Raw genomic sequence first — 16854 nt, forward strand, 5'->3', positions numbered from 1 at the left:
GAAGAATATATAATAACAAAAACACAATATTCAAACCCTAAAACCAAGAATTCAAGAATCTAATATCCAAAAAATCAAAGAAAATACTAGAAATGTTGAGCAGGCTAATAATATCAATCAACAGGCTAATAAAACCCTAAAAACACAAACCAAAGTTAATAAAGTCAAAAACTTCACCACTACCCAGATGAAAAAAAATCAAGAAAACTGAGAATTTAGAACAAATTCAAAGAACCCATGTAGAAACTACTTACAACAAATTGTCAAAAGTGGGATAATTTGACTTTGTTTTGCTGCAACCAAAACAAGATTCAAGCAGCTTTCTTGTTGTTGAAGTATGATCAAACTGTTTCTGTTTCCTCCTTGCAAAGATTGCAGACACAGGCGATGTTATCTGGAGAGATGGTTGATGTTATTATTATTATTATTTGGGTTCAAAGTTTGGACTTTCGGTTGAGTGTCGGAGTTTAAGATGTCACACGTTGACCAAACTCTATAAAGGTTAAATAGACTCTCACCTTCACAACATGAGTACAAATGTTTATAGGCCTCTCGTTTTTATTGAAGTTAATATATTATATTGTCGCGGGATATTCCTAAAGGGTAGAGGTAAGGCTGTCTACATCTTACCCTCCTCAGACCCTATCATAGCTTTGCTATTGATGGGATATATTGAGTACGATGTATGATGATGATGATGATGATGATGATATTATATTGTCGCGTTTCAATATTAAATTCTAACACAATCCTTATCCACCATTAAACTTGTAAAATTTTGCTCTGTTATGAATTTCGCTCTGTTATATTGATTTCGAATGAGCTGAGGTTCTCTTGACTAATATTTAAACTTGTAAAATTTCGCTCTGGTTCTTTTTCAGTTATTTATATTATTAAATAACAAAATGGTGGAGAATGAGATGAATGAACCATAATATGAGTTGAGGAATGAAATTTAATGATGGATAAAAAGCTAACGTGACGTTAATATGACGAATAAGAGGGAATGGCTCAAATGAGCTCTACTATTTAGCCTTAGACAGGAGCACACTTGACTATGTCGCTAACTATTAGATAATTGATGTATTTATGTAACGGTATTAAATGTATTTAGAGTATTTTAATGATTAGTGCTTTAGTGGTGAGGAGTATATGAATAAAGATTTTGCAAAATTAATGAAAAAACACTTCCTCATGTATATGCAAATATAAAACATGAGAAAATAATTTATCGATATGTATAGGATCACCGTGTTTTTGTCTTAGTTATATCAAATTTTGGTCTTTAGTGATGTTTCATTCTTACTATTCTCACCATTCAAGTATAATGCATGGCCTAAGGTGTTCATTCCCTTGGAGGTCGAGAGTTCGACTTGTGGAGTTGTGGTGGATTTTGGTGTTAGTATTATTAAAAGCAAATTAGATTGACGTTAAGGGTATGTGTTGGCTTCTTGTAGTAATTTTGTGTAGTCTAGGATTATAGGATTCATGATTTTTCAAAGTGAACACCGAACTTAATTATAACCGTTTCAAAATAAGTTTTAGATCAGTTGACTCATATCGTTCTTCCGATCAAAAGTCCTAAAACATCGGTTTAAAACTAGAGAAAAAACATAACGACGTTAAGAATTTTTTAATGGAGGATCAGTGAGACAAAAATAGTTAAAAGGTGAGACCATTACTAGTGATTTTTAAATGTGAGATTATTATCGGCCAATACACAAAAGGTGGGATTATTTATTTCTAATTTTCCATTAGCTTTTAAAGAACATTTAGTTTTGTACATGGAATTATAAAAACAACCACATGGGCTCTTTTTTAAGTATAAAATAATAATGAGTTAATTACATGTGCTCTCTCTCTATAGGCTGACAAAAGTTATAAATTTATCCCTAATTATCAATGTAAATTTTAAAGGACAGTGTTTTCATAGTAGTCAATTACTCAACTCACTTGTAGCCTTCCAGAGTTGTAGGCAGTCAATTTAAGACCATATAAATTTGTGTTTTTTTGCTTGATCTTAAAAAAATTAAAAGTAAAAACTTCTTTATATTACACGTCATATGAACTTCACCAATATATTCCGATTGATAATCTGGATATTTATTGCTTGTTATGACTAAATGGTGATCAAAACGGTGATCAAATCAATAGATGATTTCAGTAATCCGAAAACAGAACAGATTTGCAAAAAGGCTTAGAACTAGAGTCGAATAAATTGTGACCATTATAACAAATTTTATTAAAAAAGAAGAAGAAAACTATATTGTTTCAAAGAGCGAAATTCAACCCATTTGACACGTTTACATGTCAGGTAAGTTCCAGCCCATTCCAAGCGACATTCGACTCGTTTGACTTGCTTGTTTGACCCAATGAAAATAAAATAAATAAGCCGAAAATGTCACCTCTGGACGACTGAACCGCAAATAGGTACTAAAAAAAAATACAAACTTCTTAATCGAAGTTATCAATCTTGATGGGAACGATATTGTCCGCAACCTTAAAGTGTCCCACTAATCTTGCGAAAAACACCATCTGTTGTTCAAGCGTGAACTTAATGTTTTCGGCCTGCACACAATACAAATTTAAAGTCACTAATCTCTTTTCAAATAAGTAAATAAAAAAAAGACATTTTATATAATTCTAACCCTACGAAATCCATGTTGCTCGCCTTCATACTCCACTAAAGCAACAGGCAGTCCCTTTGCTTTCAATGCTTGATATATTTTTCTTGCTTGATCAGGAGGTACAACCTGCAAAACGAACATGCATCAATTCATTTATATATATAAATAAAGAAAAATATAAGATATAGAGATTCAATTTAACTTTAAGGCAAAGTTTTACAAGGATGATCAAAATAATTCATAAAGTGAATACCTTGTCTTCCAATCCTTGAAAAAGGATTATAGGGCATGAAAATTGATCAACAAAATTAATAGGTGATCTTTCATAGAATTCTTTTTCGCCCCCTGTTGCAAAGTTAATTAATAAATACATAATCAGCTAATAATTAATGTACACAAATTCAGATGGTTGAAAGTGAATAATAGTTACCAACAAGATTATCCATGTATCGGGACTCGAATTTGTGTGTTTCTTCTTTCAACAACTTCAAGTCAGCCACCTGTTTAAGACGGTTACCATATGTTAAGACTTAAACTTAGTGATGACAAAATGGGCGTGTTTTAATGGTTCAAAATGAGTACGTACACCATATAAAGAAGCTCCAGCCTTGAAAGTTTTCTTGAATGCAAGTGCAGCCAATGTTGTGTAACCGCCAGCAGAGCCGCCAGTGATGCATAGTCTTTCAGCATCTGCTTTTCCACTATCCACCTGTACGAAAAAAGAAAAACAATATAAAAATGAACATGAAAAAAAGGTAGATACATGTAACCAAATAGTTAATTTAAAAGGATTATACTAGTGGAAAAATACCAAGAACTGAGCACAACTGCAACAATCATTAACATCAACTATACCCCAGCGCTTCAGTAGTCTTTCACGAAATGCTCTACCATAACCTTAAAAACATGATATAATCCAAATTTAGCAGCGCATATATGAGTTAATTATTAGTTCTAGTAGTTAGAGACAGCTACAAAAGATATACAATTACGATAACATTTTAACTTTTCAATCAAGTGAGTCTGTTGGTGTATGCTTTATAGATAGAGTTAGGGCAACTGATGATCTGTTTGACTCGTTTTGTTTTTAGTTACTCTTTTACCCCTTAAGAGAAAAAAATGTAACACGAACCAACCCGTTAATACGTAGATGGATTGAAATTGCCACCTTTACAGAAAACATGTAGAGCATAGCCCAACATGTGAAATGAACCTCTCTCTCTCTCTCTCACACACGCACATAATACATATGTGTGTGTGTACATATACACATATATATCTAGCTAAAACTAACAACATACCGGTACTTCCACCATAATTAACATCCACAAAAGCCCAACCACGACTAGTCCAAAACTGTACATTAAGATTTAAGATTCCACGTGTCTCAGCAGTAGGTCCTCCTGTGAAATACACATCATTGCCTATAAGAAGTTGTAAAAGCATTCTATATATATGTTACATGTGATGTGTGTAAGATCCTGTAAAAAGAAAAACAGTTACCATGACTCTTTAACAGCAATGGAGGTTTTTCATCTTGACTAGCTTGATAAATTGGATTTGTTGGCGGATAATAGTATGCATATGCCACCTCACCAGGGACTTCTGTTGGAAACTCGATAAATTCTGGAGAGCTAAAGTAAGATTTGTATTCTGAAATAGTAGGTGAAGAAGACCAAACAATCCGGAAATTAACAACTTTTGATGCCCTATCATCTAAAGACACCTGTCCACAAACACAGTTAGTTCAGGTCAAATCCAAATAATCATTTATATCTGTTGATAAACATAGTAAGAAATAGTACCTTGGCTATTGACGTTGGAAGAACTCCAGATGCCCCCTCAACATACAGACATTTTACACCTGAAGTCTACATGAAATATTGATTAATAAAAATAACAATAATAATAATCATTAAATCAATAAAGAACAAGGTGTATTGAGATTACAATATTCATTAAGTCAGAGAAAGGAGTCTGAAGGGCGGATAACGTGCTCTTATTTTTGTCAAGAATTCCAAGATATGACCTTCCTTTCTGCCTGGAAATCGTTAAATATTTAATCAAACGAAATGAAAAGGTTAAAAAAATAAATTAAAGCAGCAAATAACCTGTAAGTGCAAGCAATTAAGTTATTTTGGTCCTTAAGAGTCTCATAGGAGTTCATTCCGAACACCCATAATGGTCTTGCAAATTCAGCCTCTAATGAATATATTGGTGCCACTGTATTATCAGATTCAACCTGTCCTTAAAGAAATGGATTATAAGAGAAAATAAAAACTACACAGCCAAAACAAAAATAATAACTTTCTTTTTTGCAATTACCCATCTGTGAAGATTCCAAAATCCACCTTTTCTGTCGGTGATGAAGAGCAACTCCCCTGCAGTAAATAAGATGCTAAGATGATTAATTAATGCACACTTAAACCCTCTCCTCACTTGATTATAGATTTTGTAACTTTCTACATGAGGCATGAAACTATATATATATATAGTATAGCATGATATTTGAGGACTCTATTCACAATTGGAGTTACAAAAAGTGTAAATTTTGTCAAAGAGTACACTAACCTTCATCAGACCATTTTGGTTCAGTTGGAGATTCTACTATTGCAGGATCACCTCCTGCCACGCATACACATTTATACACATCTCTGCACATATAAATGGAATCAGCGAAATGGTAAATACACACACACACATGTAATGCAGACTAATCCTAGTTAGCTGGATGGTTATAATTTAAAATAATAACACAAAAACACGAAGCACTAGGTTTACCCGGTATCTGAAATATAGCCGACCCAGAGTTCTGATTTATCCCATGGCATGTTAGGATGGCTCCATTCAATCCATGCAAGCCTTTTTCCCTCACGATCCAGTCTTGGAAACGCATAAAAATCATTTCCACCAACTAATACTTTTGGTTCTGCATGTCACCATATAAATGACAAAAATGACTATTTACCATCATAAGTACAAAATCAGACAGCAAATGAAGCACATACACCAACCATACCTTGAATAGTATCACCACTAAGTTCTACTGATACGATGCTTGTGATTGCGTTTATGCTACTTTTGCGCCGGTCTAACAAGAATAAACATGATCATAACTAGTGAGACATATAGTTGAAAAGGGCATATAAAAAACTATTGGCACAATATCAGAAAGCACACCTTCCATAACAGTGATAAACCGATTAAGTGGTGTATCATAAACTCCATCCACATAGCTCACCAAAGGTCCACCATAATCAGGGGTAAGTGGCACAGGTGCAGAATCTACAGTTTGACTTTTGTGATCAAATCAAAACTATTCATTTTCACATTTTGATTTATGTAATACAAACTTTCTAATGCTAATAGACAATTTCATAAGCCTTTCTCAATCCATCAACATTGTGACAAACAGATAACACCCATTTAAGGTAGTACTTATTAGGTCAAAGTCAAACCTTTTGAATCAGTAGACTGCTTGTAAAGCCTTTGATCTTTGTAATTCGAGAAAACTATAGTAACTCCTGAAATTGAGAAGGCACCACCACCATATTCTTGAGCAACTGTACGGACTGAGAATTCTTTGGGTGTTACATCAACAGCTTCTTCGTTCTCATCTTTTCCCCCTTTAACTATAACCATTCGTCTATAAAACCGCAATATAACAACAAATTACAGTAATTAGGATTTTGGAACATAACTAAATTAGCATCTTACTGATAAATCTAAGGGCGTGAATGAAACTGAAAAAACCGAATCGAAACAAAAGTTGACGGTTTGGTTCTATGTTTTTGTGAAAATCGAACTTACGGTCCGGTTTTGGTTTTGCGTGAAATATAAACCGAACCGAATCGAATTTATAGATTTTCATATTTTAGTGTTTATTTTAATTAGTTTATAAAAATTTAATAAACATGTAACTTAAATTTTAGCCCCAATGTCTAATAACTAATTAGTTATCAATTAACAAAATGATTTAGGCCCAAATCATTATTTTTGGCCAAAATATAAATTCTGCCCAAAATTGTCAAGCTCGGTTGGCAAAACCAAACCGAACTTGTTAAATAGGTTAGAGACGACGGGCTTAACACAAGTATCAAATGTGAATCCGAGTCGCTTAACTACTTTATATCTGATATCTATAACACAGGTTTAAGTTTCATGTACTAATAAGGGCAAATGATGGAGCCTGCCTGCTAATTTCAATTATTTAATAAATAAAAAAATCACACAGTGTACTTTTTTGATTGACAGGTGTAATCGTGTGTGTTAAGCAGGGGCCCAATTGACAGCCATGTGAACAACCGAAGTGGTTTTTGGTTCGGCTTTAGCCCAAAGCTGACCCGACCCGAACCGAACGGTGGGGCACCCGTAGATGAATCCATCTACAATCACCTATGAAACAACAAATTACAGTAACCAGTAAATCAAAATCAACATTTTACCAACAAATACATCAACAATCGCCTATAAAACACCTAACTACCAAAACTAGGGCTCGTAAAAGAGGTCAATCGATGTTTAACACGTTAACCTACCCGGCTTCCGTAGGACGTGATTCAAGCCAGAAGAGTTGGCCATGAGAGTCAACGGCGGTGCCTCCGAGGCCCTTGGAGGCTCCGGAAACGACGTCGGAGGTGATGGGAGAGGACCAGGAGCCGTAAGGAGCGGTGATCTTTTGCTCCGGTGTTGTAGAAGAAGAAGATGATGCCATTGCTCTTATTATGAGCTTCCGAGAGTGATGATGAGGACGATGTGTTGTTGTTCTGGTGAAGAAGAGAAGTGTGGGTGTGGATAAGATGGAGTGACGTACGGAGATGGCGGCTGTGGTGATGATGTTGATGGCTGAAACTGCCATCTTTTTTTATTTTCAACACCCAATTTATCGGGTTCGTTATGTTATTATTAGAAAAGGTAACTCAAAAGAATGATGTCATGCTTTCTTTATATTTTAGACTTAATTTTAAGATGTTTTTCTGTCTATAATCAAACAAAGTTTTGTTTGAAGTATAAATGAATAAGATGTTTTCATCCAAATGACTTCATTCAGACGTAAATAAGCAGCCCCTTTAGCCTTTAAGGATGAGCTCCAGACGTACCAAACGGCACCGATTTCGAAACTTGAAAATATTTGGTATCGATATCGCTATAAAGTGTTTGGTTCATTAATGCAAAATTTGAGAAATACCGGTACCGAAAACTCAAATCTTGGTACCGGTATCAGTCGGTAACCTTACCGAATCTGCTCATCCATACTTTAGAAAGTCACAAAATAATGGTTTTATTTGCAAGTCACTCATTGTATATGTTAAAAGAATTATGTGATGTTTTTCTTTTATTTAAAAAGAATACGGATAAAATTACATCTATATATGTAAGCAAAGAAGTTGGAGAACAAAAGGCTTTATATTTTTCTCAAATATTCAATAACTTTCTTGGCTTTCAACCTATCTGATCCTGTTCTTGCAACTTTGTTTTTACCTGTGCTTATCTTGAAAAGTAATGTTACGTCATTGCTTAAGAAATCTTTTTGAGATAATTTAAATGCACGGGATACAACTAACGTATGATATTGGCCTAGAGCTTTTCAATGGCAAGCAACTATGCAAGCATGGGACACTCACAATAGTATTTATATGTATGTTTGTCATTGTCTTGCTCCATTTTACTTATGGGACTGAATGACATTTTTATCTTGATGGGAAATTTGATAAGGTATTACGATTTGAATGTTTATTTAGGTATTACAATTTAAATGTTTATTTATCGGTTACATTACATCAGTTGGATGAGCACATTTTAATATTTATATGTTTTATACCAATAGATATTGCAAACAACCATTGGTTGTTAAATTGTGTCCATTATTACGTTGTCTCATAGCGAATAAGTTATATATAGCTTTATTTATTTTTAAGAAAAGAAATTGAAACGTGTAAAAAGAAGCCATGTTACAAAAAAATCGCATTTGTGTTTGAAATTGCTATTAGGTAAAGTAATTTGGATATTGACGAGTTAAAACCCATTAAAAGAATAAAAAAAATTATGCATTTGGTTGACAAAATAATCATGTTTGTCCGTAACCTTTGGTGGATTCCAATTCTTTAAATTCCAAAATCCTCTTGACAATTTTCATTTCCAATTCTCATGCCTTTGTACTCTAAATTCTTAAAAGATTTCGCAAATTAAGCGTATCCTAAGCGTATTGGAAGCATACAATTGAATCGCAAACCAGATGCACCCTAAGTGTATTTGACCCGTTTCAGCCCAAGGTATTTTGACCCGTTACCTGACCTATCAACCCATTATAAACCTATAAATCTATGATCGCCATTTTAACAAAGCTCAACTTCTTTAGTATATACGAATAACCGATCACAAGTTTAAAAAAGCAGAAAAATTATTTGTTAGATTGAGTCACTAAGAGGACCAATGCCTAATTCATCTTCCATATCATCTGTATCTTCAAACAGTTTCATAAACCGAGCCTGTTCTTGTTGTCGCTTTGTCTTCTGCCAAATCTTATATGCATAAAGTAATCCCATGATTAATAGTACAGTTGAAGCCACAACACTTATACCAATAATTAGTATCATGGACCATTTCATTCCATTTTCTTTTTCATCATAATTTCGGTCATCATCTGAGCTTTCGGGTCCGCCTACAAGACACCATTTTTTATTATTAGTGTCACAAAAAGTCAAAATGTTTGATACCTTAATGGGTTTGACTCAAGTCACATTTAATCTGTAACGGGTCAAATCGGTATAACCAAGAAATGCAACAAAAAGAAGTAAACTGGTCACAATGATGAAAAGTTTATTCAAGAAATTTGATTATTGTTCAAACAATACAACTTTTAATCGTATTTGACACACTATATATGTGTAAAATATTTGAATTAGTTTAACAAAGATGCATTTTATAGTTTATTTGTACTGCAGTTGTCTTGTATACTTCTATTTGAAAGGCATCAAGACTTGACAACTTAACATCCTAATGAAAATCAAGAGATTAACTGTAAAGCAAATGGGTCAAACAGGCCGAATCAACCCGAAGAGCATTATTAATGCATAAAACTTACAACCTCCAAAACCATTTTAATCAAAACATGGAATATCATCAAAACAATATAATTCTTGTAATCATATTTGACACACTAACTAATTGTAAAATTTTGAATATTTTGGACAAAAGGTGTTCCAGCCCGGCCCAACCTGACCCGTTTTGAGCTGAATAAATATGTACTCACTTTACCACATTATATAACTATAAACGTGTACACAATATGCATATACGCAATACCTTTTTTTGCACACTCTGGACACAAGAACGTTGCATTGAGTTCCTTGTGATGGGTGCGAATGTACTGACCACCATGAGAGTGAAAATCAGAAGGACAAAACTCCCACTCATCAAACACGTCATCAGATTTAATAAGCCTCTCATTATAAAATCCGCATCTCTTGCATTTTGCACTTTTGAAATCCGTAAGAGGCTGAGCATATAAGTAACAACATAAAGTAAGTTTTTGAAAAATTAACAAAAAATGTTGATTATTGTGATAATGAAAAAAGATTAGGCTATTAGTTTATCACATACCTGAAAAGATTCTTCAGCCCTGAAAGTATAGACAGTGTGTTTCTTCTTGACATCTGGCAAAGCAATCTTCTTCTCCCCATTACATTTGAAGTAAACTTTGGGTGATGATGCAAACCATTCATGAGTTGTATATATTTCAAGAGATTTAAGTGTAACAACTGCTGATAATAACACTTCTGCAAACATAACAAAACAAAAGGTAAACCACAAACTCAACAAACATAAACAAATAATCTATTAATTATTTAGGTCTCAACTCTATCAAAACTTGAGGGGTGTAAACGAGCCGAGCCGAGCTCGAACTTGACTATGCTCGAGCTCGGCTCGTTTAACTTATAGAGAGCTTGAACTCAGTTCATTTCAAGCTCTAAAGCTCTATTTCTAAAGCTCAAAATCGGGTCGTAAGTAATTTCACAAGCTCAGGCTCGGCTAGGCTCGCTTCCCATAGCGAGCTGTATAGGCTTGTACAGTCAGCATGGAGGTGGTGTATGAGGATCACATCCCAATAAAAAATATAGAAATAAATTGAATTAGGCGTCTAACAGAAAATCTCATGAATAGTATATATATAGAATAGTTATTAAATAAATATATATTACATAGATACTATATAAATGATGATAAGCTCGCGAAGGAGCTCAAATAGTAAAGCTCAAGCTCAGCCGTCTATTAAACAAGCTTATTTTCTGGCTCGAGCTCGTTTAAGCTCGGGATCTCACACGATTCCAATTTGTTAAAGAATATACAATTAAAAACAAAACCTGAATGCTACATTATTGAAATCAATCAGAAAAGCTAAATTAGGTTAAAATAATAATAATAATAATAATAATAATAATAATAATGTGTTGATGGGTGAAATAATTGAACATGTTTGTATCAAATCGGTGATCTAACCACCTGGAAAACAAAGGAGAAGAATGATCGAAATCCAAGTACTCGCCATTGACGCGACGTCACGGAGCAGATCAATCAATCGGCCATTGAAATCGATGATTTTAGGAGGAAGAGACGAGATTAATTAGGGGAATGCCGTGAGACCTAACGTACCGTATCAAGTCACGTGATTAACACGTGATACATTGTAACTGGACTCTAGAATTGGAGGGAAAGGTTGGTGGACGTTGGTTAACTGCAAGCTTATAAAAATCTTATAAAAATTATCAAGTAAACGCATATATAATATAATAAATGACAAGTTATTTATTTGAGACAGGAGCATTATTTTTAATTGTTATTCTTATTTATACGCAAACAAAGTATTGAAATGCAAAATAAACTTATAAAGAATGACTTTACATAGTAAAATGTTTACGAAGAAAATTTAAAACTTTAAAACATAAGTTTCATAAACTTTAAAAAATAATATTAACAGAAAACAAGCAAACTTCACTAGCATTAGTCTGGAAGCAAGCAAATCAGAAAATAAATATCTAGGAAAGATTTTCGATAAGCATCTAAGAATGATTCGAGCTTCTTTTCTTTCTGGATCGGGAACACAATTGGTAACATAAACATTCTTACACCAATCTAACAAGCATAGTGATTGCATGACTACGAAAACTATTTTTACATTTCATGTGAAAAGTCTTGCACTCAAATAAATTGAAGCACATCCAAAACGCATTTAATAACCATAACCAAATCGAAACCTTTTTAAAATTGAATGTTTTGACCATAATCAAATCGTTACATTTTGAGAATGATCCATTTAAACCCGAACCAAATCAATATCTTCTAAAATTGACCAACTATGACCTGAACCAAATCGATACAATTTTTCAAAAGACTCATTGTAACATTCGTTAATTTTCAAACCCGAAACCCGATCCGTTTAAAATGTTTGATGTAATTCGGACCTTCAGTTATTATTAAAGATGGTTAATTTATTGAATACGATCATTATGTTTTATTAATATTGTTATCTCAAGCATTAAATTTAAGTTAAGATCAATTCAATTCATTTATGTTTTGATTGCATTTCAACTATTATTTTTTCACTAATTATGATTAATTGAATATTTTGATATTTAGTGGAGCTCAAGAAAATTATGGATATGTCTAAAACGTTTTGTTTTTTCCATCCTTTTTTTTCTTTTTAAACACGATCAAATCCCATGCACTTTTATTTTGATAAATTTCCACTTTAAAATTGAGGCTTGGTTTTAACTCAAATCTTAGTTGATTTTATGCCATCTTCATTCTTTGAAAATGAGGTCACGCATATTTGATTTAGACATTATGTAATGGAGTAATGGTGGTAGATGGTCTATTTCGTGAGGCCCACGATGGCTAAATTGGCTACTAGTGGGAGAATGGTGGAAGACCTTGATTTGGAGAACGTGATGGACATTTTTGATGACTCATGAACAATAATACAAAACAAATTAAATTTTGGCACAAAACTGACAAAAAGTTAATGTTAAACTTGCATGAACGTATTACACTTCTGTAGCAATTGTTTTCTTCTTCTTTTTTTTTGGGTATTTTTTTCTTTCATAAAAGGTCAATTCAAAGTTATGATATTTTGAAAATAACATTTTGCTACACACCATATAAGATATCTACAACATCCAAATCGCATAATAATTAACAGCACAATACATACGCGCGAAGTCTTGAACATATACATAGTAATGTTTCATAAGTGACAAATTGGTTGAAAATCCACCTTATTACATATATCAAATTCCCTTTCTTGATGTAACGATTTTCTTTTGTTTTTTTTTTCCAATTAAATATCATTTAAAATTATAATAAGTAAGACAGTGTTTACATCGAAACAGAAGGCAATCGGATAACAAGCTGCGCCGCTACCTCTTTTTGAATTGTAAAATCCAAACTTTTAAAAACCACATTCACTGAGCTTGGAGTCATAACATTACTATGCATGACCCGTTGAACTCGGATAAGTAACTCCACATCTTCAGGCATCAGGAAACCAAAAGTGTCAAAAACAAAAGGAATAAACGCATGTTGGTTGTCAAGACACGTTTTCTAATGCTTAGTCACCTTGCCTGAAGCAGCTTTTAAAACAGCTTGACCGACTGTGAAACTACTACTCCATAAGCCCACCATAGGGGATACCCTTGTTAAATCCACACACGCATATTTTCCTCCTATCTATCCTAACACCAAAATGTCAGCCGATCAAAGAGATGACCTTCCTTCCAACGGGTCAGTCAGGAAATTCACAGGTGATTCCTTCTTAACATAAATTCTGGCCCGCTTGAATATGTCAAAGAGCACATCCCTAATCAGATTGTGTCGATACTTGAACCATGGTAGCTCTTTACAATGCACCGCATGTCACACCCCGACCAATGAAGGCGGAAACATCGAGGCGCGACATGATTGCTCATTGCACAATGACACTATAAAGTTACAATATTTAAACAACTCATTTAAATCCATATCATCATAAATAACACAACAATTGTTCATACAAAATGCCAAATAGATAGATAAACAAATAACTTGTTCTTTTATTTTCTAATATCCTAAAGCCAAGATAATAAGTTTCTTCAAGTAATCCAATCAAGCTAACATCAAACCTGTAACATGGCATAAAATAGAGTCTGTCAACACGAAGGTTGGTGAACAATTTTCATAGTTTTGGACAATAAGTATATTGTATGAAATCCACAACTAGTATATGAAAACAATAAATAATAGCAACAATTTAGATAATAAAACCGTCAATAAGAATACATTGACGACAATAATGAAATCGTCAATAAGATTACATTGACGACACCTTTCTATATGGGATACCATATATACTCGGAATTAACGTATGATCATACTTTGATGAGGCTACCCGCCTTAGCATTCAAGAGGCTACCCGCCTTAGCATTCAAGAATTTGCACATAATCATGTAAAGCATATAACACCAAATCGAGCATTTATTTAAGTAAACGTATACAATACGTGTTGTGGTTTAAGACTCAAGTATAAATCATTTGAATTTGAATAAGTATGCAATGCCACCCCCAAAATGAAAGATGGAAAACGGAGGATGAAAAAGTACTCACATTAACAAGTAACTTGAAAGATAGTGTCGTGAATAATCGGAGAGATCGGTTTAACGAGCAAGACCTATATTAAACGGGTCTTGTGTTAGTAGGTAGTCTTGGAAGGGTTTAAAATAAAATACATGACAAATAAAGTAAATAAATAAAGTTTAGGATTTAAAATGTAGATATTTGAGAAATTAAAGAAACGAGTTTTGTAAAATAAGTTTACTCGAAACCGGGTCTCGGTATTCTATTCATTAGTTTTTTTCTTTTTTTTTACTCAACCTATGTTAAGTAATAATGTGGGTTAAAATGCGATATTGCAAAACCCTTGGTTATAATAATACCCAAAACGAGGTTTAAACGAGTGTTCGGGTTTGTCGGTTCGAGACTTGATAATTGACCAAGCTCACAGTTAACTTCCCAAAATAATAAATGTTATGAGATAACTCAACAAAATCAAAATAGACTTAACCAAGTATGTAGTTCTATTGTGAAGAACCTTAACGTTCGTTAAGCGAGTATACGACCTTATCGGTTCGAACTTGTTATAAGATCAAGTTGGTTACCGACATGCCATGTATGTTTAGAAACTAACTAAAATTGATTTAAAATATTATCTTGAAGAAAAATATGAGTTTTGGTGGCTAAAAACACACTAGTGTGTCTTAAGCGAGTGAACTCGGTTTAGTTCGGTTTTTGGTTCGGTCCTTGACTCGAAATAAGACCGAGGATGGTTACCACATACCCAATTACCATGGAACTTGTAAAATAACTTATAAATAATAATACTCAAGTTTTACATTCAAAAAGTTAACAATAATGCTTTTAAACAAAAGTTCGGTTTTTGGTTCGGTTCTCAACTCGGGATGAAACCGAGGCTAGTCACCACATACCCAATACCATGGAACTTGACAAATATGAATAATAAACTAAAATATGTAGAATTTAATCAAGTATAACAAGTTATATGGTTAGATTTGTTAAATATATAAACAAGGACTACAAAGTCCTCCATGTAACCTTGCCTTACTAGCCCGACATTTCAACCGGCCGAGACCGGAGAAATGAAAGACCGAAGGTAAACAAGGAGTGTATATTATATATATGTTGTAACATCAAGCTTTAAGGGTTGAGAAGTTAGTTAAAATGAAAGATTAGCTTATGAAGAACAACCTTAGAATTCAAGAATTTGGGAGAGAAATTAAGAAATGAGCAAGCACAAATGAAGAAGATGGGTGTGTATATATAGAGTAAGTTGAATTGGTCTTTCATAAAGGGTGTTTCATGAAAATGGGTTGGTTATAGACCCAAGAAGCACAAACTACAAATGGGTCCTTCAAGTCTCCATTTTGGTAGTTTTAGTCCTTGGAGTTCGTTTTGAGCGTTTTCGGGGAATTTTAAGAACCGAAAAGGGTGTTTTTTTGTCCAATAACTATAAAACAAATATTTAACATACAATTCATCATTTTGATAATATCGAAAGGTTCGGGAAACAAAACGGGTCGGGTTTACAGTAAGAATACAAGTATAAAATAACCCGAAATTGACAAATGTCACACCGCATGCTCCCCATATAAGTCTAAACACGCCTTATGACAAACATGATATATCTCATCAACTGGGGGTAAAGGAACCATGAGGCGATACTTAAGGATAGTTTCGATACTCCACTGGAGACATATCCGGGCCTAACTCATCTATAGGGATAGCAAGAAGAAAATTTTGAGCATGTGGTGTTCGTAGACACTCAAAAATGGCTTTTTGTCTACCTGTCATGTCAAAGTGTGACTCAATGTCATGAACAGTTTTACTAAAAAGAGCACCCGCCAATGCATGTTGGGTTTTAGAGGGGCGGTCTTTTTGTTAGTGAAACTGCTAAGATCGACGCTTGAATTATATCACGAAGACAAACCAAAGCACAAGAATAATCAGAATCCATCCCACATATACCACTGTCTCGCAAAATAAGTGAACTTTTAAACTATTGTACGTGCGTACGTTGCGTTAATAAGGCTATTAAGAATATATACAGTGCATAACCCCAAAGCAAGTCATGTAAGAGTATTCTCAACTGATTCCCTATCTCCATCTCTATAATTACACTAAAAAACACTACATTTCTCTCTTCTGTTTAATTAAATAATATTTTTTTATACTTTAATCATTACAATTTTTCCTCTCTACCCTATAATTTACAAAAAATCACTACCTTTTCCTCAAATGTACAAAAAATCACTACATTTTCTCTTTCCACCCTATAATTTACACTCACAACCACTCAAAACCCACCCTATAATTTACAAACTCCCCTCACATAGTTTTGAAGAACCGGATGAGAATGCTCTAACACGTCTAACACTAGAAATACCTTCCCACAAACTTTTCTCAAGCATCACCCCATCTCATAACTTTTACATGCTTTTTCATAACCACTTCTTTTATGATAATAAACTATTTAATTTTAACACCGTATACATTTATAATAAATTTATTAAATTTCATTAAAAGAAATTTAAACATAGCTTGAAGTTTATTGTTTTAAATTAATGACATGTGCACACATTATAAATAACCACAATAATAATAATAAATACATTTTACGAAC

General features: G+C 33.5%; 2 protein-coding genes across 2 annotated transcripts in view; both read right to left on the reverse strand.

Annotated features, from left to right (window-relative positions):
- The window catches only part of LOC143577907 (soluble inorganic pyrophosphatase 1-like), an 83074-nt gene extending 79615 nt beyond the window's left edge, over positions 1-3459 (reverse strand). The window contains exon 1 of the mRNA XM_077061627.1: positions 3455-3459. The gene's annotated coding sequence lies outside the window, so the exon portion shown is untranslated. The remainder of the gene's footprint in view (positions 1-3454) is intronic.
- LOC143577898 (acylamino-acid-releasing enzyme-like) lies at positions 2187-7416 on the reverse strand. Its single transcript, XM_077061620.1, has 18 exons — positions 7166-7416; positions 6086-6273; positions 5808-5912; positions 5647-5718; positions 5409-5556; positions 5199-5281; positions 4953-5008; positions 4739-4869; positions 4578-4668; positions 4433-4498; positions 4131-4353; positions 3929-4030; positions 3439-3524; positions 3214-3336; positions 3058-3127; positions 2881-2972; positions 2649-2753; positions 2187-2568 (listed from the first exon to the last, which is right to left on the reverse strand). The coding sequence occupies exons 1-18, from the start codon at positions 7339-7341 to the stop codon at positions 2455-2457; spliced, it is 2031 nt and encodes a 676-aa protein (XP_076917735.1). The 5' UTR covers positions 7342-7416; the 3' UTR covers positions 2187-2454.
- Between the last annotated feature and the right edge of the window lie 9438 nt (positions 7417-16854).

Source organism: Bidens hawaiensis, unplaced genomic scaffold (genome assembly GCF_021521415.1).
Source record: "Bidens hawaiensis isolate Kalapana, Puna unplaced genomic scaffold, B.hawaiensis_p1.1 tig00001461_1, whole genome shotgun sequence".
Taxonomy (NCBI): domain Eukaryota; kingdom Viridiplantae; phylum Streptophyta; class Magnoliopsida; order Asterales; family Asteraceae; genus Bidens; species Bidens hawaiensis.